This window comes from Rhinatrema bivittatum, chromosome 15 (assembly GCF_901001135.1).
Source record: "Rhinatrema bivittatum chromosome 15, aRhiBiv1.1, whole genome shotgun sequence".
Lineage (NCBI taxonomy): Eukaryota > Metazoa > Chordata > Amphibia > Gymnophiona > Rhinatrematidae > Rhinatrema > Rhinatrema bivittatum.
In genome coordinates this window covers 33,225,626-33,251,452 of record NC_042629.1, presented here as the reverse complement: position 1 = coordinate 33,251,452, position 25,827 = coordinate 33,225,626, and the positions used below count along the sequence as shown (strand labels likewise).

General features: G+C 43.0%; 1 protein-coding gene across 2 annotated transcripts in view; it reads left to right on the top strand.

Annotated features, from left to right (window-relative positions):
* The window catches only part of LOC115076616 (SH3 domain-binding glutamic acid-rich-like protein), a 91,138-nt gene extending 66,482 nt beyond the window's left edge, over positions 1-24,656 (top strand). For both annotated transcript variants that reach the window (XM_029578260.1, XM_029578261.1), the window contains 4 exons: positions 8,906-8,932; positions 14,054-14,083; positions 17,036-17,116; positions 24,301-24,656. In XM_029578260.1, coding sequence (XP_029434120.1) covers positions 8,906-8,932; positions 14,054-14,083; positions 17,036-17,071 — 93 coding nt within the window. In that variant the 3' untranslated portion in view covers positions 17,072-17,116; positions 24,301-24,656. The remainder of the gene's footprint in view (positions 1-8,905; positions 8,933-14,053; positions 14,084-17,035; positions 17,117-24,300) is intronic.
* Positions 24,657-25,827: the final 1,171 nt, after the last annotated feature.

Sequence of the window (25,827 nt, the reverse complement as noted above, 5' to 3'; positions counted from 1 at the left end):
CTCCCTGTCTTGAAGCTGTGAGAGACATTGCCACCCCTGTGAAAATGTAAACAATGTGTAACAAAAAACATTAATTCTGCTAATGAGTGATTGTAATCTAACCAGTGTTTCACTATTGTAGAATCAAGTTTCTTGGTCTGTATATTGTGCCGTATAATGTGTGTCTTTATGGCTAATTTGGTGTGTCCAATGTACAGTTTTAAAAATGGGCATTGGATCTCGATCGCTCACAGAGATCTGCTCGGTAGTGTTGAATAGTAATTTGTAGATGAAGATCCTGTGCTTTAATGCATTGGGAGAACCGGTGTAGATGTTACAGAATCTTTCCAAATGAAAAAAATAATCTATAAAACGAACCCAAAAGGTGATGTGTGACAAATTTGTTATGTTATAGCTTAGCAGGGTCCATCTGAAATCCATCTTGTGAAACTATATATCCAAAGCTTCTCTTGTTCAAAGCTTCTCTTGTTCAAAGAGACATTTTTCCAACTTGGCGTAGAGGTTTTCTTCTCACAGACATTGCAAGAAAATGCACACGTCTCGGCTCAGAGTTTGGGAAAAGATCAATATGACATCTAGATATACAACCACACAGGTGTAGAGAAGGTCATGAAAAAGCTTGTTGACCATTTTCTGGAAAACTGCTGGGGCGTTTCAAAGCCCAAAGGGCATGACTAAGTATTCTTAATGTCCATTGCAAGTGTTAAATACAGTTTTGCATTCATCTCCAGCCTTGATATGAGTAAGGTTATATACACCCCTGAGATCCAGCTTGGTGAATATCTTGGTGCTTTGTAGGCAGTTGAAGAGTTCTGTTATCAGAGGTAATGAGTAACAATCCTCCTTCATGATGGCATTCAGGCCCCTGTAGTCCATGCACGGCCTGAAGGAACTGTCTTGTTTTGTTTTTTTTGTGATGAAGAAGGGCGGATCACTCCATGCTCCAGATTTTCCCGAATGTAGTCAGACATGGCCTGGTTTCTGGAAGAGACCAGGGATAAACCAGTCCACATGGTAGCTTGGCTCCTGGCATGAGTTCAGTGCAGCAATCATATGTGCAATGAGGTGGCTAGATCTCAGTTTTTTTTCTTTGAGAAGATGTGCTTGTAGTACACATACTGTGGAAGAAGATCAGGAAGTAAGGTAGCCACAATCATAGGACGAGGAGGTTCTACAGGCTCCAGGCAGGAATGTATGCAGTCACGGCCCCATCAGACGCATTGTAAGGTAGCCCATCGAAATGTTGATGCTGCTGGAGCCATGATAAAAGGGAGGATGGTTCAGGAGATTGCGTGCAGAGTGTGCTTTTCTAGTTGCAGAAGACCGGTACGTAAGGACACAGGTGTCAGTATAATTTGGCCTGGGAGAGGATCTCTGTAAACGGAGGAGATTACCCAAGGGAGAGATCATACTGACCATGACTATCAGAAGTTGATTGTTGAGTTCCTTCAAGATAAAATTTCCTCTGGAGTTGGAATCCACAAAAGCCTTCATGGAGAAGTGTGTGGAGCCTAACTTCAGGGTCACAGACAGTAGTAATTGCGGAGCTGGAATGGCCCCTAGGCATTGAAGTTTCGGATCTCAGTGGGCCAATAGGTGAATCTGAGCCACACAGTACAGGCAGAGGTCCTGCTGTTTGTGATGGAGCCTCTCCTCTGGGAGAGCTAATGCAAATGTCCCATTTGCATTAGTTCTTCAGGGGGGAAGAGAGGTTGAAGTAGTAGCCAGTGTTGAGAGCAGACTCTGAAACTGAGGCACTAATGTGATGCTCTTTTGTGCTGAACAGGTCTCTTGAGCCTTTTGCTGTATAAGGCTATCAGTTTTGCCCCTCAGGGTGCTGAGCTCTTCTAGTGAAGTAGGAGGATCCCAGGCAGCAAGCTCATCTTTGATTTTGGAAGGGATGCCTTCAAGGAAGATTGTGACTAAGCTGTCTTCTTGCGAGTTAAGCTCTGTCGCCAGCATCCAAATTTCTACATATTCTCTGCCAGGGTTCTGGAGCCTTGGTGAAGGTGAAGTAAGTCAGAAGCGATGGTTGCTGCATGGCCAGGCTCCTCAAAGATGTTTCTGAACTGCTGCAAGTTGAGCAAGAAGTGATCCTCTCATTCCCAAAGGGGAGAGGCCCAATCTAAGGCTGTTCCATTCAAACAGAAAAAGAATATATATAATCTTTGTCTGGTCATTGGGGAATAGTGGTGCTTGAAGTAGAAAGTGCATATGGCACTCTTGGGGCCCCCAATACATTAAGATTTATTTAATTTATTTATATTCCACTTTTCACAGCGCTTCAAAGTGGATTATATTCAGGTACTGTAGGTATTTCCCTATCCGCAGAGGGCTTACAATCTAAGTTTGTACCTGAGGCAATGGAGGGTAAAGTGACTTGCCCAAGGTCACAAGGAGCGGGACTCGAACCCTGGTCTCCTGGTTCATAGCCCACTGTTCTAACCACTAGGTGAAGCCGGAAACAGTGGTATAAAACAACTGGAGGCTATGGGAGGTAGCGGTATCAGTGCGAGTGAAGGGGACATTGCAAAGATAGTCAAAGCATCGAGGCAAGCAGATAGCTGATCCATGGAAGTGACAAGGAGTTCGAGTTCTTTGCTGATCAAGCAGCCTGTGAGCTAGACCTGGTATGGCCTGCAAGGATGTCAAGCCTGCTGGATTCATGGCTTAGCAACCTGTTGCATTTGTGGACCCTTCGGCCAAGGCAGGATTGGTGCTACCTGCAAGGAGGAGCCCTGCAGGTTCCCATTGTCAGCAGGCGGACCCAGAAGAGGCAGAATCCCAGTGGGAGCTTCGTCTGTACCAGCTCTCATTCCCTATGGATTGAGTCTTAAGGTGCCGGGGCCAGAAGGAAGGGTCTCTGTTGATGGCAGAAGAGGAGGTCCTAGGGTTGCTTGGATTGTAGGCAAGCTGAGGTCAGGTGACTCTGAGATTTGGGCAAAGGTCAGAGGCAGGCAGTGGTCAGGCCACAACTGAGTGTGGTGTCTGGAGTTGGCATACTGTGTCAGAAGAGAAGAGAGGTGCTCCGGGCAGGGAGGTGCATGCAGTGGTTCACAGGGCCAGCCTGCGGTCTGCCAAATGCAACAGCAGAGTCCTGAAATCCAATGGAGTACAGTATCAAGGAGTAGACAATGATCATTGGTGTTAAAAGCAGGAGTTATAGGTCAAGGAGGATGAGGATCGAGTAAAGGCTTTGGCTATGAAGAGATCACTGGAGACTTTAGCAGGAGCAGTTTCTGTGGAATGTAGAAAGCAAAATCCAGACTAGAGTGGATGCAGAACAATTTGAGATAAGAGAAAGTCAAGATAACAGAAGAGAATGGCGCGTTTGAGCAGTTTAAATGCATAAAAGAAGAGGAGGAGTGTGTTAACAGCATGTTTGAAGGAAGATGGGACAACTTCAGTGGCAAGTGATCGACAGAGGAGGGAATAAGTGCAGGGGAGCTAAAACTGAGGAGCTGGATGATGTCAAAGGAACAAGTGGCTTTGAAGGAGTAGAGAAGATGGACAGTTTCCTCCTCCATGAGTTCAGAAAATTAAAGTGTGGCAGGGGCTAAAGGAATGGGGATGGTGAATGAAGTGAGGGTGGAGGAGGAGGAGGAGGAAAATTCGCTCTATTGATACTAAGATGTGCAATAGAGTGGACACACCTGAAGGAGTAGAGAGAATGAAAAATGATTTAATAAAGCTGGAAGAGTGCTTGAAGACTTGGTAGCTGGGATTCAATGTCAAGAAGTGCAGTCATGCAGCTGGGGTGCGGTAATCCAAAAGATCTGTATGTGATGGGGGATGAAAGACTGATGTGCATGGACTAAGAGAAGGATCTTGGGGTAATAGTGTCTGGAGATCTAAAGATGGCCAAGCAATGTGACAAGGCGATAGCTAAAGCCAGAAGAATGCTGGACTGCATAGAGAGGAATAACCAGTAAGAAAAAGGAGGTAATAATCCCCTTGTACAGGTCCTTGATGAGGCCTCACCTGGAGTACTGTGTTCAGTTCTGGAGTCCATATCTCAAAAAGAACAAAACAGGATAGCGGCAGTCCAGAGAAGAGCAACCAAAATGGTGTGGGGTCTGTGTGAGAAGACCTATGAGGAGAGGCTGAAGGTTTTGAATATGTATACACTTGAAGAGGAGGTGCAGGGGAGATATGATACAGACCCTCAGATACCTGAAAGATTTTAATGATGCACAATTGACAAACTTTTTCCGATGGAAAGAAATCAGTAGAACCTAGGGGTCATGAAATGAAACTCCAGGGAGGGCGACTCGGAACCAATGTCAGGAAATATTTCTTCATGGAGAAAGTGGTGGATGCCTGGAATGTCCTTCTGGAGCAGGTGGTGAAGATGAAGAAAAATTCAAAGTGGCATGGGATAAACACTGTGGATCCCTAAAGACTACAGGATGGAAATGAAGAAATGAGTGCATGGGGGTAACTTGCCTGAGTGGTGGTTACTACCTTTAACCAATGAGCCTTCATACTGTTGTTGCAACTCCATCATTTCTCTCTGTTTTAACAGCAGGAGAAAAGGGAAATTGGATTCAGACAGCAGCAATAAGGGCCCCAACATCTATGGTCTAAGGAAACAAGCATGGGGGTAACTTGCTGATGTGGATTTTACTAACCTAAACCAATAAGCCTGATACTTTTAATGCAACTCGACATTTATTCTCTGTTCAATGGCAAGGGGTAATGGGGAATTGGATTCAAACAGCAACTAACGAGGGCCCGACTTTTATGGACTGGGAATCTTTTAAGCACGGCAGATGCTGCTGTGGGCTTGCTGGGCAGACTGGATGGACCATTTGGTCCTTTTCTGCCGTCTTTTCTTTGTTTCTCTGATTAATCTTCTGCTAAACCTAAAAACCTGATTTTCCTAAGCAGCAGTACTGGTTAAACAAAGCCGGCTTCTTTAGGATTTTGTGGAACTTAGGCAAATGAAGGATGGACAGTCACAGTTGCCCATCCTGTTGTATGGGTCCCCTAACCCTATTTTTACTGTCCGTAGAGAAGGTGGAACTGGTAGAAACATTCAAATACTGAGCAGACTTCAGTGATGTGGAAGAAGGAAGAAAGGAGAGAGGTTACAGGAAATATTTCTTTACTGAGCGTGCTGGATGCTGGAAATAATCTACCTGCTCTGACAGAATTTAAGCCTGCTTGGGATAGCTATAGTTACAAACCGGGTTGAGATATTGGATAAAAGATTTGGGGGGGTCTGGGCATTGGTTTAAGCATCAGGACTTGTATGTTCATGTACTAATAAGGGGAGAGGACCAAAGAGAGAAGACGACAAAAACAGACTTGGATTGGCTGACAGCTGGAAAGCATCCTTAGTTTCAGCAGTGTCTTTGGTCCTTATCTGCTGTCATCTGTTACCTCAGGAAAATGAAGGAAGGGCCCACAGTCTCCGTGTGTACTAAGTCCCTCTCTGCAGGTCTGCCCAAGATCTATATCCCTCGGCGCAACTCTGAGCAGATATATTGTCAGCCTGGACCCCCAGCGCACCTTACACTGCTACTGTCTCTGTAAGCAAAGCCAGACACACACAGCATGTCATTACCACTCACCAAGTTCAGTACCTGGAATCTGGGGGCATGCTTCTAAATTGTTCATACTGAGAGGGAGTGCCTTACAAGATTAAGAAAAACAAATCTTAGAAACAGATAAGTGATCTTCTTTAGACAGACTTACAAGGTCAAATCTCTGCCCAAGTTGCTTTATTGTTGACATAACATGAAACTTCAGAGTAACTTGGCACATACCATTTTTAAATGGGTGGTAGTTAACATTTGGTTTGTATTTTCTGAGCACTTTGCATCTCTTTTGTTAAAGTTAGCTTGGATTTGAAACTCAGGTTTGAAATCCCCTGTTCAACAGGGCTTAGGCACATTGCGAGCGATTTGCTGTAGTCCTTGGTGGGAATTAAGGTGGCTAGCGTGGTGGTGGCGACTCCTGCTGGTACAAGAACTGTGCTGCAGGCATAGTATTGGAGAAGACAGCCCTCTGCCTGCAAGGGAAGGCAACAGCACTTAGGCCAGAGATGGCTAACCTATGACGCGCAGCATTTCAAGGACTATCGAATTTTTATTTTTTTTTTATCGGCTGCGCCGAGCCTTTTCTTTTTCAGCTGCGCCGACCCTTTAAAATTTGTTTTTTTTAGTATCCCCCTACCCTCCGGACCCCTCCACCAATGCCCCCGGGCGCAGGGAGGCTCATGTGGCGCAGTGATGAGGCTCAAGACAAAGATCGCACTCCTTCCTGTGCGGCCCCGGAAGTAAACATTGCCGGAGCCGCGTGGACAGGAAGGAGCAGAAGCATCAGCGCGTGCAGAAGAGGAGCAGCATTTGCGTTTACGGGCCACCATGAATTCCAAGTCGCAGTGGTCCGAGAAGAGGAAGAGGCCCGGTAGCAGGGCTGCCACGGGCCCGAGAAGATCAGGGCCACTGCAGAGCCCATTCTGCAGCGATCCGCGAAGAGGAGGCCCAGAGGTGAGAGAGAGGCTGAGGGTCTGTAGAGTGTGCGTGTATGAGATTGTGTGTGAGAGTGAGGACCTGAATGTTTGCATGTGAGAGCCTCTGTGTGTGTGTGTGTGAGAGAGAGAGAGAGCGAGCATGTGCCAGTGAGAGCCTGTGTGTATGAATGATTGTATGAGAGAGAGCCTGTGTGTGAGAGAGAAATGCATGTGAGAATGAGAACCTGACTGTGTGTTTGAGGGAAGAAGATGGAGAGAAAAGAAACAGAAAAAAAGACAATATAAAAGGAATTGGCAAAAAAATAAGAAAGGGAAGGTGGAAAAAAAAAAGCGTTTGACCAACCAATTAGAAAACTAAGATCAGACAGCAAAGGCAAAAAAAAAAAAATTTACTTTTTAGTGATTGGCACATGTAATCTTTGGGAATGTGCAAGAATAGCACTTTCTCTACGGATCTCACAATGTACGAGATCAGCATGGAGAAAGTGGAAGCCCACGGGGCCTGCACAGAGGAGGCAGCAGAATGGGCTTCAGTGCCAGTAGCAGCAATCGGCACCTCCCCAATAGTCATGTGGCAGCAGTGACGGTGGCAGCAGAGGAATGAGAGAGGTTCCGAGGTTGCTGGCAAAAGAAAGAGAGGGGGGGTCTACCTTTAGTGTGTGAATGTGTATGAATGGGACTCTGCTTGGGGGTGTATGTGTGTGAATGCATGGGTGCCTGCCTGAGGGTCTGTGTGTGTGAGAATGAATGTGTGCATGCCTGGGGGATGGGGAGGGAGTGGTGTGAAAATGAATGGGAGCCAATAAAAGAAACCGACTGACAGATGAAGTTTGTAACGCTTGCTTGGACTTGAAGTGTACGAAATACCAACCTTCAATTGAAGATTTAGTCAATAAAATTCAGCAACAAAAAAGTCACTAAGCAGGTAAGGTAAAGAATTATTTGTTTTTGCTTTATTAATAAATACAGTACATATTAAAATTATAACTTTATTGATTAGAGCTACAAATATCACAAAATTATGGATTTTTCTAGAAGTGACACACCACCCGAGTTTTTTTTAATGAATTTTGACACACTGAGCTCAAAAGGTTGGCCATCACTGACTTAGGCAGATTGCCTTGGGAAAGGGGAAGAAACTGGAGAGAGAGAGAGAGAGTTTACCTTTTAAGAAGCAGATAATTAGATTAGCTGATTGTTGATTATCACTGGCATTTCTGTGTAAAGAAAAAGTGAATTAACATGCTAAAAAGCCCATTTCCTTAAGCAGCACTAGACATAAGTGACTTTTCCCTACTGAATTTCCTCTGGTACAGATTCTCATGGTCACAGTTTTCCTGGGAAATTCTTCCCAGTGTTCCTCCAACTAGGACCTAAAAATAAATGTTCTGCTACAGGCAGTGAATCTGGCGGTGCCCGAAGGCCTGATATTGTTATGCATTAAACTTTCAGTGTGCATTAAGATTCTCTAGGGATAAATTTGGCTAATCCTCGGCTTTATTCCTCCCTTTTGTGTTACTTTGCTTTTCTGTTTTCTTTGAAGATGTTAGTTATAATTGTGTGTTTGTCTGCTGGTTTAAAAGGTACATTTCCTTTCTTGTGACAGTGACCCCTGAGGTCACTTGTGACTTTTGTAATCTATTCAAACTTGAGATACCTCAGGGAGGATATTAGTACAAATTAATAATGACAAACAGGGCAGCAGCACTCAGAATTATTTTTCTCAGTATTGTAGTGTAGCATCTGGTTCATGCTTTGTCCAGTTAGATCAGGAAGCTATTATGTTTGGGTGCACAAAAAGAAAAGATTTTCTATTAATTTTTCTTAAAAGGAACGTTAGCCCAACAACTAACACAATCTGCTTCCTGCCTGAGTCTTACTAATTGCAACCCTTAGATACCTGATTCTATGTTTGATTTATTTAGTCAATTTATATTCTGCTTTTTCAGGCTACTACAGTAGGAAAGAGGGCTACCCCCCCCCCCCCCCCCCCCGTCAAACCACTTATTTCTCCTCTGTTAGTAAATAAATAAAACTCAGGATTGGATTGCATTTTGTCTCTTCTGATATCTGACAATTTATATAAATGCATGGGTAAACATTAAAACTTAGATGTGTTAACTGGAGGTGTCCAGAGATTACCAGGCGCATGGAAGGCAGAAGTGATTAGTATTTACCTCGTACAAGGTTCTCGCCTCGTTGGGGCCCGGGCAGAGATTCTGATGTTGGTGAAATATTGTGCCATGGGCTGTTTCCTCCAGCAATCCCAGTGACCTTACCATGAATTATTCTTTTTCCTGTATGCATATGCTGTATATTCGTGTTTTCCACTGCATTATTTATTTATCAACATGCCTGCTCCCTGTAAAGAGATTTAGCTTAAATCTAACCTTTCTCTTTCTTTTCCCCCCCTGATTGCTTCAGGATGAAGAAGAATCTCCTGTGACCAAGGTAGAGAGAGGGTTGCTTGCTGTGCTCTGCTGTGCCATAACATAGAGCAAGGCTTCGGGGTCATTTTGTGGTTGGCAAGTTAAAAATGAAAGAGAGAAAATAAATTACACACTGAAATGGCAGCAACATTTAAAAAATGAAAACCTAAAAACATCATTTCAATTTTATGATAAAAGTATCAAGGTTTAGAAGTCGTATGCATGACTTCCAGTCTCTTCACTTTGGCTTTTTTTTTTTTTTACACACAATTAGGGGGGGGGGGGAAACCTCCACAGAAAATGAGCTTAACCGAAGTCTTGCCAAGCAGTCAGGCCTATCCTGTAAAGTGCGGCCGTGTTTACCCTGCTCCTAAGCCGCTTCTAACTCACGTTCCGGCTGCGTTAGCCCTTCCTGCGATCCCGAATCCCCTTTAACCTAGTTCTACCGCGTCCTAAATTCCCCGGGTAACCCCTTCCGCCCGCGGGATATATATTGCATGCAAACGAGCGAATTAGCTCGATATTGCATGCAAACGAGCCAATTAGCTATTCCCCTAGCATCCCGTAACCCGCGCTGTGACTAACGCTACCTTTCCCTGCCGTTTTCTCGCGCGTTTAACCTGCAAACTTACCGCCTACCCTGACCCAGGCGGTAGAGGCATGGGTAAGGGTAGGTGGCAAGCTTTCCCCCAGACCCCGCTCACCTGCCCCCGCCGCGATCATGGGTGCCGGTCTCCGTGGCAGCCCCAGTCCTCTCCCCTGCTCCCGAAGCCAAAAAAAAAAAAAAAGTGAAAAAAACGTTGCAGCCCCCCTCCGATGTCCGGACTGGGGCTGCCACGGAGACTGCAACGGCAAAGCGACTTTTCAGTGTCCCCCCTCCTCCCGGAGCAGGGCGGAAAAGCCGCCCTGCTCCGGGAGGAGGGGGGACACTGACAGCGGCGAAGCTTTCCCCCAGCCTGGACACCTGCAAAAAATTTAAAAACTTACTTTTTACAGCGGCGAAACTGAGCGGCAAAGCCCGAACCCGACCCGGCCCCCCAACCCCAAACCCGACAAGCGACGAAACTGAGCGGCGAAACTAAAAAAAAAAGAAAAGCAATTTTTTTTTTTTTCAAAATTGACAATTTTGGTTTTTTTCCAAAAGCGACTTACTTTTGGGATCTGTCAAGATCCCAAAAGTAAGTCGCTTTTGGACGCAAGCAAAACTTACTTTTTACAGCCATCTGCAGGAACACGACCTGGCTCCGTAGCTCCTCCCGACAAGATGGCCGCCTGCACGGGGAAAGCGTACAATTGGCCGCTGAAGACGTGACGTCACGATGTCACGTCTTGAGCGGCCAATTGCACGCTTTCCCCGTGCAGGCGGCCATCTTTGTCTTCGGGAGGAGCTACGGAGCCAGGTCGTGTTCCTGCAGATGGCTGTAAAAAGTAAGTTTTGCTTGCGTCCAAAAGCGACTTACTTTTGGGATCTGTCAAGATCCCAAAACCAAAATTGTCAATTTTGAAAAAAAAAAAAATTGCTTTTCTTTTTTTTTTTTAGTTTCGCCGCTCAGTTTCGTCGCTTGTCGGGTTCGGGCTTCGCCGCTCAGTTTCGCCGCTGTCATCTCTTCTCCCCTCTCCCGGAGCAGGGCGCGAAAAGCAGCCTTGCTCCGGGAGGAGGAGAACAGACTGACAGCGGTCCGGTTGGGGGTCCGGGTCGGGTTCGGGCTGGGGGAAAGCTTCGCCGCTGTCTCTTCTCCCCTCCTCCCGGAGCAAGGCTGCTTTTCGCGCCCTGCTTCGGGAGGAGGGGAGGGGGACTGGCAGTCCCGACTTCTGGTATCTGTCATTTCCATTTGAAATGACAGATACCAGCGTGGCGTGAAGCCTTAGGCCCGCGCACCCAGGATCCTGTATAGGCGCTCTATCCAGTATCCTGGGTTGCGCGGGCCTAAGGCTTTTCGGACGCGGCTTACATTTACATATAATTAGTGTTCAGGATCGAGCGGTAGGTGAGCTGCACTGTGCGGGCGGTAACCGCGGGTGCCATAGGCACTAACGCAGCTCTTCCTACCGCTCGGTACTGGATAGGCCTGAGTGTAACTTACATGCTGTACCCTTCTCCCAAACGAAGGAAGATCAGGAACTTCATCTAGAGGGTTTTATTTGTAGGAAATGTAAATGGGGTGTTGATTCATTGACGCAGATGGCAATGCGGCAAATCTGCTTTTACTGGAGAGAGAGATACCGTATTTTTCGCTCCATAAGACGCACTTTTTTTCCCCCAAAGGTGGGGGGAAAATGTATGTGCGTCTTATGGAGCGAATATAAAAAAAAAACCAAACAAAAATCTAACAAACACCCCCCCGACTCCCCCAAGACCTGCCGACTTAATTTCCTACAACCCCCCCCCCCCCCAAGACCTGACAAATTAATTTCCTGCAACCCCCCACCCTCCTGACCCCCCCCCAAGACCTGCCAAACGTCCCTGGTGGTCCAGCGGGGGTCCGGGAACGATCTCCTGGGTGTGGGCCGTCGGCTGCCAGTAAACAAAATGGCGCCGACGGCCCTATGCCCTCACTATGTCACTGAGACCGACCGCTGCTATTGGTCGGTCTCAGTGACATAGTGAGGGCATAGGGCCGTCGCCGCCATTTTATTTACTGGCAGCCGACGGCCCTATGCCCTCACTATGTCACTGAGACCGACCGCTGCTATTGGTCGGTCTCAGTGACATAGTGAGGGCATAGGGCCGTCGCCGCCATTTTATTTACTGGCAGCCGACGGCCCTATGCCCTCACTATGTCACTGAGACCGATCGCTGCTATTGGTCGGTCTCAGTGACATAGTGAGGGCATAGGGCCGTCGGCTGCCAGTAAACAAAATGGCGCCGACGGCCCTATGCCCTCACTATGTCACTGAGACCGACCAATAGCAGCGGTCGGTCTCACTGACATAGTGAGGGCATAGGGCCGTCGGCGCCATTTTGTTTACTGGCAGCCGACGGCTCACGCCCAGGAGATCGTTCCTGGACCCCCGCTGGACCACCAGGGACGTTTGGCAGGTCTTGGGGGGTCAGGAGGGTGGGGGGTTGCAGGAAATTAATTCGGCAGGTCTTGGGGGGGTCAGGGGGGTGGAGGTTGTTAATTTAAAGGGTTGGGATGGGGGGGGGGGTTTTGGGGGTTCCCACAGAAAGAAAAATTTTCTGATCTGGGGAGTGGACCGAAATGGCCCTCCCCAGACCCAAAAACAAAATGGGGAGAAAAAAAAAACTATGCACTCCCCTAATTTGCTCCATAAGACGCCCAGACGCAGAGCCGGTTTAGCACAATTTTTTTTTTTTTTTAATTTTCCCCCTCTGAATCCTAGGTGCGTCTTATGGTCAGGTGCGTCTTATGGAGCGAAAAATACGGTAATTGTGACGATTAATTGAGTGATGGGGATACCGTTGCCTTCGGAGCATGTGCTGTGTTTATTAATGAATTTGCAGGTGACTTGAGGTCAGTTTTATACAGTGTGCATTCGTCAGCACCAGCTAGGAGACGCCTCACTATTAAATGGGAAGAAATATTAATTATGATGTTAACATCTGAATGGCTTGCTGATATTTCATGCACTTCTAAGGGAAAAAGCAACTTATGCAGCAAGAGGCTGCTTCCTCTAATTTAGAAAGATAATGGTCCCCTTGGTTGGCTTATTTTAATGCTTAAGCTTTGGGGATATTTGCTTAGTTGGTTTGTTTTGGGGGATGTCTAAGAAGGAGGCATGCAAATATAATGTAACATTTTACTATATGATTGATTATGGACAGCTGGATACTGAGACACAGCATGGCATTACTGTCGCTTACTGTTTATATTCTGTTTTATTCTGATTGTCGACAAGAAAACATCACTTAAAGAAACTGGTTAGAAAATTGTGGAGGAGCTTATGGCCCCCTGCGGTTTGCAGTCCTATAAATTTGGTTTGTTTTGCTTGGAAACTTTTTTTTTTTAAATTTAAAAAAAAACCAAAAACAAACCCATCCAAGTTGGTTTTGACACTCCTTATAGCCAAAAAAGCAGAATATAAATAAAGTCCCTTTGCCTTTCTGGACTCTGGTTTAATTCTGGAGTAAGAGTCCATGTTTTTTCTCTTTGCAGAGCTGGCGTACTTTGAGCCAGCAAAGAGAGTAGCCAGGGAGAAGGGAGGGAAAATACATTTATGTCTGCTTTACCAGGATGCAGTGCCTCATTGGCAGAAGTGACCTACTGAGATGGCAATAACACAGAGTGGGCAATTCCAGTCTTTGAGGGCCACCAATCAGTCAGGTTTTCAGGATATCCCTAATGAATATGAATGAGATCAGTTTGCATACATAACATATTCACTAGGAGTATCCTGAACATCTGACTGCTTGGTGGCCCTTGAGGACAAGAATTGCCCACCCCTGCAATAACAGCACATTTATGAAAGTTCACTCAGAGCCACTGTTTATAAGCACAGGGATTAGGTTAGTGCTGATCTATAGATAAGAGGTGGTCCATCTTGAATGTCTATTTTTATACCAATAGCCTGCTTTGTTCCCCCACTTCATAACGTCATGGATAAATAATTGTCTATCGTAGTGGCTCCCATTCCTATCCTGGGAGACCCCCAGCCAGTCTGGGTTGTAGGATGTCCACAGTAAATATGCATGTGAGAGATCTGTATGCAGATTGCCTCCACTGCAATCAACTTTCTTCCATACATGTTCATTGCATAGATCCTGAAAACCCAACTGACTGGGGGTGGGGGGGTGTCTTGCTGGACAGCTCTGGGAACCACCGATACATATCAGTGGAAAGACGTGCAGAAGCTGCTTATTTAGAGCAGTAAATTAACTGAGAGGTTAAGCAAGCAATTCTTACTAAAAAGCTGGGAAACTCTGGCTTGGAAGCCGTGGAACAGGGAAACGCATGGTGCTCACGTCTCCAGAGACTTTGGCTGCATAGAAGTCCTAACGCCAAGGGAAGGCTACTCTGGTTCTCATGAGCCATGCATATTCAGCTCGGGGAAAACCTGACCTAGGGTATCTCCATTGATTGTGATTGCTTCCTCTATAACCCTTTCCATTCTCGTGTACCATTTATTTGTGTTGTGTTTATTTCCTTATCCTTCTCTTCACTTCTTTCCCCCTTCAATGTAGGAAGAAGAGGAAGAAGAACCAGTAACAGAGGTAATGTGCTCTCAGACTGTGGCTTTCCATCCTTTCTCCGCTTACAGCTGATCAGTGTCCTGTGGTAGAACCCCCCCCTCCCTTCGATAAAACTGTTCAGGGTCTACCTGAAATTTATGCTGTGATCCCCCACTTCTCCACTCACAAATAGAAAAATGTTGCTCTGTTTATGCTGCTACTTTTCAAGAGACTAATAGCTATATCGTTGCCTAACCCCGGTTTAACAATGCCTCAAGAATGTGTATAACTACTTTTATGGCAAAAAACAACAAGGGGACAACCTTATACCGTGGAAAGATTTATTAATATTTAATTACAGAGCCCGACTCCGGCCGAGTTTCGCCAATTAAGGCTGCATCAGGGGCTAAAAATATATAAAATATGAAAATTTAATTTTTAAAAAAAACTTTTTTGTCACATCTATACAAATCTCACAATATTTATCAAAAATTATTTTAAAAGAACTCACATGACTTCTGATGTCAAATGAACCTACACAAATAGATTCTTTTGTCAAATTTAATCTAAAACAAAAATTGCAAAAGGATTTAACATTGAGTGTAACACAATTTAACAGAGCTCAAGATGAACAAATACTAAATTTGCAAGACATTCTCTATTGTAAGACCTATTGAATAAAACCATAGGCATATCCTTCATGGTAACAAAGTGTCACTGTATAATGAAATTGTATCCAGCTACCGTTTGGTAACATGTATCTAAAAAAGCAGTTTTACTCTGTTTATACTTAATTGTAACAAAGATTTACCTCTCTTTATTTTTATATATATATCTGTCATGACTAGTTTATTTCTTCATGGCAATATTAATCTAATTTTTAGTTGAAAATATTTTTTAAAACAAGAGGGGAAAAACGGGAAACTTCAATGTTTACCTTGATCCTGCATATAATTATTTCCACTTCACAATCTGACAGCGTGTCACGCTCAAATTTATGTAGAACTAGGGCAAAAATAAATCGATGTATCTGTAATCTAAAAGGACATATTAAAATAGTCTAAACACTAAAAGGGCACTGTAGACGGATAACACTATAATCCCAATGTCAAAACAGAACTCAAAATAATTATTTATCAATTTCAAAACATTCTTAGCTATTAAAAAGAGACAGACACATTTTTCATTTTTTTAAAAAAACAGGAGGTTCATAATATATTCTATAAGCAGTCAGCCCTATTTCCATCATTAATATTCACTTTCTTTGTATCAATCTTTCATTCTAAAAAAACAGCTTTGTACTTACATTTTGCAGTGTCTCAAAAGCAATGAGGCAGGTCCTCGTATCGCTAAAAAATCCGTCTCTGTTACCAAGTCTGTTTTTATGCGTTTCCTTTAAAAACCGTGCAAAAATAAGCCTGACGTCACATCCTCGTTAGTGTGTCAAACATGTCAAAAAAGCTTTATTGTCAATGGACAATTTAAGTTGACATGGGGATCTTAACGATGGAAATAGGGCTGACTGCTTATAGAATATATTATGAACCTCCTGTTTTTTTAAAAAAAATGAAAAATGTGTCTGTCTCTCTTTTTAATAGCTAAGAATGTTTTGAAATTGATAAATAATTATTTTGAGTTCTGTTTTGACATTGGGATTATAGTGTTATCCATCTACAGTGCCCTTTTAGTGTTTAGACTATTTTAATATGTCCTTTTAGATTACAGATACATCGATTTATTTTTGCCCTAGTTCTACATAAATTTGAGCGTGACACGCTGTCAGATTGTGAAGTGGAAATAATTATATGCAGGATCAAGGTAAACATTGAAGTTTCCCGTTTTTCCCCTCTTGTTTTAAAAAATATTTTCAACTAAAAATTAGATTAATATTGCCATGAAGAAATAAACTAGTCATGACAGATATATATATAAAAATAAAGAGAGGTAAATCTTTGTTACAATTAAGTATAAACAGAGTAAAACTGCTTTTTTAGATACATGTTACCAAACGGTAGCTGGATACAATTTCATTATACAGTGACACTTTGTTACCATGAAGGATATGCCTATGGTTTTATTCAATAGGTCTTACAATAGAGAATGTCTTGCAAATTTAGTATTTGTTCATCTTGAGCTCTGTTAAATTGTGTTACACTCAATGTTAAATCCTTTTGCAATTTTTGTTTTAGATTGAAATTTGACAAAAGAATCTATTTGTGTAGGTTCATTTGACATCAGAAGTCATGTGAGTTCTTTTAAAATAATTTTTGATAAATATTGTGAGATTTGTATAGATGTGACAAAAGTTTTTTTTTTTTTTAAATTAAATTCTTTCATATTTTATATATTTTTAGCCCCTGATGCAGCCTTAATTGGCGAAACTTGGCCGGAGTCGGGCTCTGTAATTAAATATTAATAAATCTTTCCACGGTATAAGGTTGTCCCCTTGTTGTTTTTTGCCTTGGCTACGTGGGACCACCTTCCGATTTGCTTTATTGGACCTTAACTATTTTTACGTGCATACAGTGGGTAAAGTTCAAATGGCCTTTAATTATTTAAATGCTCAATCTATAACTTATGCGCGTAACCCTTTTAAAATCCGGCCCAAAGTTTTATTTATTTATTTATTTGGTTAGATGAATACAAAGTCTACAAATGCTTGAACCATCAACACTACTATAATTACATTTGTTATAGTAGCAATTTTATTAGTCACATTTTCCTACAGTTATCTTGGTTTATTGTATCACTTCTAAACAAAAAAAAAAAAAGAAACAAAGCATTTAAAAGCAAGGATACTTTGTCTCCCCTGTTAAAACAGGTTAGGAAGCAGTTCAGAAATCAAATGTGATGTTACTAGTAGGGATTGCAAAGGCAGAGAGAGTCTGACATCACTAGGGGAATAATGTGAGAGGAGGAAGGTTCCTAACTGCTCTCTTTTTTTTTCTTTTCTGGTTTTCTTGCTCGTTCTGTCGTCTTCATGCTCATGAGAAGGAAAAGGAGGAAGAAGAAGAGCCAGAAGAATCTTAATGTTTCCTTTTCATGGTTTTACCCCCATCCCAAAGCTTTTTCCAGGTAAATGTGTAGGTAGATGCAAATGATTACATTTTAATTTGCACGCAAGTTTATTTTCTGTATTTTCCGCTACCTTTTTTGTACCCATTTATCGTTCCATTTTTAAAAGGTTATTTTAGATTTCTCTGGTGGGGGAAAAAAAAGGGATTATTCATTATGGACAGAAGGGGAGATATTTTATTTCTAAAAATCCCACTTTGCTGGGATTGAATCCCAAATCTTAAATGTTAAATCTTACAAATGCATTAATCCATTTTACGTCCTTGGGCTTATAATTGTTTAGATTTAGCTTGTACCTTTCCATTGATAGCTCAAGGTACTTTACATTCAGGTGCGAGAGGTATTTTCTTGTTTGAGGCAATGGTGGTGAAGTGGCTTTCTCAAGGTCAGCAGGTACATCTTGGCTTTCCTACTTCTTAGCTTCTTGCTCTAACCACTAGGCTGCTCTTCCACTCAAAACATAACTTTTCCAGTTGTGCCCATATTTTTTGGTACTGCTCATCCACCCTTCTGTTTTGATCTAATTAGTTCTTTCCAACACGTCTGAACTTTTTGTAATCCTTTTAAACTATTTAAAAAATGGAGAGGTTTTTGAATATCCAGTTTTGGAAATTAAACAGATGAAGCTAAGAAGAAATAGCACAATCTCGTTAACAATAATACTTATTTATCTATTTAAGAAAATGTATATCCCAAACTCTTCTAAGCTTTGAAGCGGGCTACAACGTAGCACACACAAAATCTCCCAATTAGACATTACAAAATACAGGTAACATCTACAATACTAGATTTAAAAAAAAAAAAAAAATTCCTGAATCACCTTCAGTTACTATGACTGTTCTGTCACCGGCAGTGGGTACATGTTTGTATCTGTATATACTGTAGTTTAACTGTGTTTAGCGCAGTCCGTCTGTTCTGAGGATTCTTGATACTGAAACACTTTTTGTAACCCATGATAAGTCTGTGAGCCTTTGCCCTTAAGAGAAGCTCCCTCCCCCCTCCACTTTCTCTCACTATAGGAAGAGCTTTAATGCCTCAATCTAACTTTGAGTCTTCCTAGGTGCCTTATAGGCTCAAGGGACTGCCCTTCATGTTCCCCCCCCTGTGTCACATGGTTCTTAGGCTTGCTGCCATTGGACCTTGCCCTCCCTGCCCCCAGCTTGTGGAGGCATTTCCTTTAGCAGCTCTTGGCGAGAGCCCAGTCTTGCCCATGCGGGCTTCAGAGCTAGTAGCACTCTGTAAAGCTCCTGAAACAATCAAGTTTTTACCTTCTTTTTTTTACTGCCGCCTTCTGAAGACTAAATCAGCCTCATATTCCTCAAGCTCCCTACCTCTACCATAAACTAACTCCTGCAACACAAGCTTCCTTCTCCTGCTACCCTGTCTCCAGTTACCAAAGATCTTTGCCTTGGGGCTTACGTTTGAGATGCAACAATTGTAAGTAGAATCTACCTGTACAATAAATAATTTCAAACTTAAAGAACCTTTGTCTTGAGGACTGATTGGAAAGAAAGTTTATCTGCCTGGATGGCAAACTGTATGTATGATCCAGATCAATGACAAATGACATCAATGGAACAAGAATGTATACATAACCAAGCTCAATTTGAGCCCTAAAAATGCAGCTACAATACAAGAAACTTACATTACAGCCTGGGAGGATACTGCCTTGTGCTGATTGGACATGGCCATTTTATAACATATACACACATGATATAAAATAGGCTGTATTACATGTACACGTGCACGCTATTTTATATGGATGCTTGCATGTGCACGAGTGGGGGGATTATAGTAGATGCACATGCCTATGCAATTACCAGTTTCCCCAGTCCGTTCTCAGTTTGCCCAGTTAAAGGATAGGACTTCCTAACCTCCCTAGCTAATAAGCCTCCCTTTTATCCTTTTAGCCCCTACCCTTAAAAACTCGCTAACTAGCCTTGATTTTTTGTTTTATTAGTTGCACGTTATCCATAGCAGAAGTAGTTACACGGATAGGAACCCCAGCTTAAATATTTACACGCTGGTTTTATTCATATTTCCTGAAACGCCCATGCCCTGCCCCTTTTTTGTAAAAAAAAAAATTAAAAAAAATTTGTGCGCATACCTGGACATATGTGCGTGCTTTTTAAAATCCTCATGGCGCGCGCTAGCCCAACTTATGTGTATATCTCCTGGCTTTGGTGCGCGTGGGGCTTTTAAAATTCACCTTCAAGGGTGTAAAAGTATTGTGTACAGATTCAGCAAACATATGGCTCCCCCATAAATTACTTGAAGCAAATGCTTACTTCTCCTGAAATACCTCTGGAAACTTTCCTGTTTCTCTTACTTTGCGTTTCTATGGAGAAGAGGAAAGGGACTGTGAGAGAAGTTCTCCTCTACCCCCCCCATACTTGGTAGATGACCATGCTGGAACATGCCCAGGTCTTGCCTTAGACAACTTCAGTGTCTAACTTGGCTAGCTTGGAAAGGGCGGCCAGCCTGCTGGCAGCTGAGGTTTCACTCTGCTTAGAAGACCGGTCATGCCTCGACACCCGGGATTTGGTGGTTGAAAGAACACTCAAATGTGTCATTGGACAGCGTCTCTGCTGCATGCTGCAATTGGATTGCAGTCTGGCAAAGTTGGGCCTCTTCATTCTTTCCAGGGCTGAGATAGTAATGCTGCGACAGGCTTGGTTGGAACATAGGCATCTGTGGAGACCAGCAATACCAACTCCCTGTTCACAGGAGGTTTGGGTTGTTATCTTAAGGCTAGATCTGATGTGGTTAAACCCATGTCAGTATCATTGGAAAATTTTTGGTCTGCCTTGGCTGCTGTTGAAAAGTCAATTTCCTCATTAGCGATTTTAACTCTTGATATTCATTCCAATTTTCAACATCATGAGCAGCATTTGGAGAGTGCTGACAAGAAATTGACAATGTAGAAAAATCTTTGGAAATAGTAAAGGAAGTTCAGGTCAGTAACATTAAGGATTGGTCATTGTCTTCTTGACATGTAGAGAATTTGGAGAACTATTCTAGATCTCTAAATCTGCGTGTATTATGTTTTCCACAGATTAATTTAATTTCTCCATCTGAATTATTCAAAATTTATATGAGATATTACAAATTCCTGAAGCTGTGTTAGTTCCATTTTCAAAGATTTACTATTTGCCTATTTCAAAGAAATTTTCAAATGAGAGGGAGAAACCATCCAGTCTATCTGATTTTTTGGAAAATACGGAAGATATAATCTCTATTAGAGCTACTTTGCTGGAGATATTTGCCTTTTTACAAGATCGAGAGAGTAATCTTTATCTTTTCTTTCACTGTCATGAATCGCTTTACAAAGGACAGAAATTGTAGATATTTCCTGATGTAGCAAAGGCTACACAAGATCGTAGGAGAAATTTTTGTTCATGAGAGCTGAGATTTTGTCATTGGGTGCAACCTGCACTGTTCTTCATCCTTGTAAATGCATTGTTACTTTCAATGATACTAAAACGTGTTTGGTTTTTTGACCCTTCGCAGTTGAGGGCATTCCTAGATGCCAGATCTCAGCCTGTCCCGTAAGCATGACTTTATATGGAGAGGCAATGTATTTGTCTAGAAGTGCTGTTATATTTTTGTTCTTTTTCAGTAGTGTCTTACATTAGGCCTAGGCCCTCATGTTCTTTTCTTTTCCCTCACTATGGAACCTATTTTAAATTTTAAGCGCGCGGGGTACATTTGTGCGTGCTACCCGGTGTGAACAAATGTACACTCTATTTTATAACATGCATGCGCATGTTATAAAATCCAGGGTCGGCGCGTGCAAGGGGCTGCACACTTGTGCACCTTGCATGCGCCGAGCCCAAGGGGAGCCCCGATGGCTTTCCCCATTCCCTCCAAGGCCGCTCCGAAATCGCTGAGCCGGAGGATTCGGCCCTGCCTCCGAACCGCCGCCACGCCCCCGGACCACCCATTTTTGAAAGCCCCAGGACATACTCGCATCCCAGGGCTTGTGTGCGCCGCCGAGCCTATGCAAAATAGGCTCGGCGTGCACAGGGGTAGGATTTCGGGGGTAATGCACGTAACCCTTTGAAAATCTACCCCTATGTGTAGTGGACTAAATTAGGCTTAACAAAGTGATTATTTTTTCTTCTTAAAGAGAATTGACATAGATGTTAATTTGTATTTGCCTTATTTTTCTTTCAAATATGTTCTATGTTTTAGTTTTAATCAATAAAGTAAAAAAAAATAAATTAGATTTAGCATCTTCTTGAATGACCGGGTACAAGTCATGGTACCCAGTAATTTGGGGAGCTTATCCCAAAATAACAAAGAAGGCTCTGTTGCATGTCTCGACAGGGAGGGCAGACAATGTTGAGGGCCCTTCTCAAAAGTTGCATTGGGCTGATCTTAATGCTCATGATGGATTATAAATATGCAGTGCAGAGCTGATCCTCAATTAGACAAGAAGCCAGTGAGGGGATTGGAGAACAGGAGTGATGTGTTCCCATGTACTGGTTCTGTTCAAAATCCATGCAGCAGAATTCTGAACGATATGAAGTGCTTGCAAGCAGGCAGGCTGATATAGATAGTTACAATATATCATGTTATAGTGCTAGAGGCTTTTTAATTTTATGTATTTTGTTATAAGCTGCCTATAAGTGCACAGAAGTATACAATGGTGATAAGTCTCTGCCCCAAAGAGCTTGCAATTTAAGACAGTAACTTTGAGACAGGTGCATGGGCGCTTATATACCCATGCGCATCAGTGCGCGTCAGAGATGCAGTCATTTTATAATAGGAAATGCACATTATAAAATAGCCTAGGTGTGCACACCTAGCTTTGTGCGTACCTAGCAGCATAAGTTGCCTTACAGATGTGCAACTGCTTATATTTTAAAACGGATGTGCATCCAGCCAAGGAGCACTTACACCAGTTCACCCAGTGTTCTCCTAGGGCCTCCCAAACCCCCTGCTTATACAGCTTGTACTCCCCCCACTTACCCCAGACCCTTCAAACCACTCACAGATGCCTGTTTTTTGTTTTTAAGTTATGCAGCACTGGACTTGGGTTGTGCGCCCAGATGCAGAGGTACTTATGTGCATATCTCTTTGCCCTGCCCTCCTCATGACTTTTTTTTCCTTCTGAAGCGAGATGTGCATGCATTGGTACTTGTGCGCCCATCTGCCCATTTTATAAAATAGGATAGGCACGTGCTCGTGCAAGCTGCATGCCCGTCTCCCGATTTCAACACATGTCCAGTTTTTAAAATTCACCTCTTGTTGCCTCAGATACACAATTAGAGCTATAAGTGATTTGTCCAAAGTCACAAGGAGTGTCAGTGGGAGACGTAGGATGTGAACTTTGATTTTTGCTGGCTCTCGGTCCACTTCAAGCACACTACTCTTGCCATTTATGAAATACAATGCCTAGACCAACACTGCATATTGGCTATAAAATCTTGGTTCTCTCGCGGTTAGTTGGCTCTTAATTTAGAAAATCATTATTTTGAGCAGATTCCCTCTAACGGGCTGATAGAGTAAAAGTCACGGGAGAGCGGGCGAACTCCTGTGCGCGCGATTCTGTATTCAAATGAGGGCCCATAGCAAAAAGAGGCGCTAGGGACACTAGCGCGTCCCTAGCGCCTCTTTTTGGACAGGAGCGGCGGCTGTCAGCGGGTTTGACAGCTGACGCTCAATTTTGCCAGTGTCTGTTCTCAAACCCACTGACAGCCACGGGTTCGGAAACCAATTGAGCGTCCGGTTTTCAACCCACGGGCTGATTTCAAAATTTTTTTTTTTTAACTTTTTTTAACTTTTGGGATCTCCGACTTAATATCGCCATGATATTAAGTCGGAGGGTGCACAGAAAAGCAATTTTTACTGATTTTCTGTGCACTTTCCTGATGCCTGGAGAAATTAATGCCTACCTTTGGGTAGGCGCTAATTTCTGAAAGTAAAATGTGCGGCTTGGCTGCACATTTTCCTTTCTGAATCGCGCGGGAATACCTAATAGGGCCATCAACATGTATTTGCATGTTGCGGGCACTCTTAGGTTTGGGGGGGGGGGGGTTGGACGCGCGTTTTCGATGCGCTATTACCTCTTACTAAATAAGGGGTAAAGCTAGCGCGTCAAACGTGCGTCCAATCGTGGGTTAATAGTGCGCTCCGCTGGAGCGCACTGTACTGTATCTGCCTGTAAGTGAGAAGCCGGGCACCTTTTGTTTTTGATGGTTTGGAAATACAGTATCAGATCACGTAAAGAATTTGGGCATTATTTTGGAATCCAGTTTATTGATGTGAGCCCTTGTGAAGGAAGTAGTTAAGATCTTTTTTTTTTTCAAATTACTTACGCCATATAGGTTGAAGCCCTTGTTCAACACGACTGACTTCTGCTTGGTTCTTCAAGCTCTCATCCTCATGGGAATGGACTATTGCAATTCCTTGCTTATTGGTACTCCTGTGTATGTTTTGAGAATGCTTCAAAGTGTCCAGAATTCGTCTGCTAGGGTCCTAACAGGAGCTAGTATTTATGAGCATATAACATCCAGTTTTCCAGTCATTGCATTTCAACCTATAAAACATGAACAAGGGAAATGCAACATACAACAGGGCCCAAAATAATTTAAAAAAATTATTTTAAAAAAATCATCTCTTTAAAGAAGAAAACCAATGATATTCCATCCCCCTTCCTCTCCAGTTACTATTCTTTTCTCCTCACAACTAAATTGTACATGTTGTTCGCTCTGATATGTACAACTCTGCCAGGCAGATAATTGTTTTGTTTGTTACTTTCATGAATGTTTTTATTATACCCCGCCCTGAACATTGGTGGAGGCAGATGATAAATGCTTCTAAATAAATAAACTTTTGGTGCCGGAGGCAGTTGCCTGTGTTGTCTACACCTCAATCCGGGCCTGTCTGCCATCAGATAGTATGTTACTATGACACAGCTGGATGAGAGAGTGTGATCTATCCTGACTTCTTTTTTTTTGGAGTTATTGCATGTGTTTCAGAAGCTTACTAAGATGCACAGGGTTTGAGACCTACATTCTAGCACAGCTGGAACATTCTGTGACCATAAGAACCTAATGCACCCCAACCTCACACACTGACTGTGAAATTTAGGTAGTGATGCACTGATCATGATGTCAGCTGTGGTGTAACAGCCAGCTCGGCATCACCCATCTTAATGACGTTTATCTGTTTTTCAGAGGCCTGAGCCCACACAGCGTCCCAAGTAGCTGAAACTGCCCTTTGCCACTCGCAGCTACAAAAAAAAACCAACTAACGAACGCCACCAGACTTTTCTAGCACGCACAACAGGAGCGAGGAGCTACTCTATCCCCTTTCTATCTCTCCAAGAGTGAGCCGCCTTGTAAAAGAGAACATGATGTTGGACTGCAGCACCGTGAAGAATGAGCTAGTAGCTGCTTTGGAGCGCTGGTGAGGAAGCCCTGTGGGTAGCTCTCCGGATTTGCTTCCCGCAATAGCTTTGGAATTGTGCTCATTTTTAAACTCGTGCAGCAACATGTACCATGGTTTCAATAAAATGTGTTTTCATGCCAGACATTTTAGCCTTCCTTTCCCCACGCAAAGCAGTGGTAACAAAAAGATGGGGAGAACTAAGAATACTGTTCAGGTTTTTATTTTTTTTGTAGCTAACACAAACCAGATCAGCATGTTTGTACACTGTCCTAACAAACACACAGTTTTCAAGTTAAAATTTGCTTAAAAACTAGACTCATCTGCTCTTATTAAAATCCATGCTCAATCAGAAAGCAGATGCCACCTCTAATAAGCCTAATGAAAGAGGCATAGTTATGGAAAACTAGCCACAAATGTATTGAGCTAGTCCAATAAGTTGTAGATGATACTTTCTATTTGTTAACCTTTGTTTTTAAGAATTTTAAAACAAATTGATTCAGGTTGTTCATTGGCACTGCACCCTCATGCTGGCTGTGTTAACTGAGGGAAAGCTACAAGGACAGCTGCTTACATAATCAGTCAAACTTCTCCCTAAGGGCAAAATTGACTGTTTGTACAGAAGCTGTTTAGGGAGTGGTTAGAAATTTAGGGTAGGGTGCATACAGTAATTTAGAGATACTTTGAAGGGTGGGGCATGGTAGAGATGGGGCTAAAACACTTGGATTTACCCTTATCAATCTACAGAATCAGCTTGGCTGACATGCAGTGAAAAGAGGTTTTACTTCACCTGTAAAAGTCCAGAGTTCCCATGAATTGCAGTGTCTGCTCCATCACTGACTCTATCTGTGTTGCCACTCCATAGCCACAGAGGTTAACCATCTTTCAATTTCTTGGCTAAATTTTCGATAGGGTGGACTGGCAAAATGAAGAAAAGATGATTTATATTCAGCATCAACCAACAAGGAATGAATTACATAGTCTGGGTAAACAAATAAGCATGGGTGTAGCTTGCTTGTTACGATGGTTACTATCCCGAATCAATTAAGCCTGATACTTCACTTGGAATGCTTGTTACGGCGGTTACTACCCCAAACCAAATAAGCCTAATACTTCACTTTCAATGCACATCCAGCATAGCTCTCTGCTTCAACGGCAGGGAGAATGAAGAAAAGAGGATTTATATTCAGCTTCAACCAACAAGGAATGAATTACATAGTCTGGGTAAACAAATAAGCATGGGTGTAGCTTGCTTGTTACGGCAGTTACTACCCCGAATCAATTAAGCCTTATACTTCACTTGGAATACATATCCA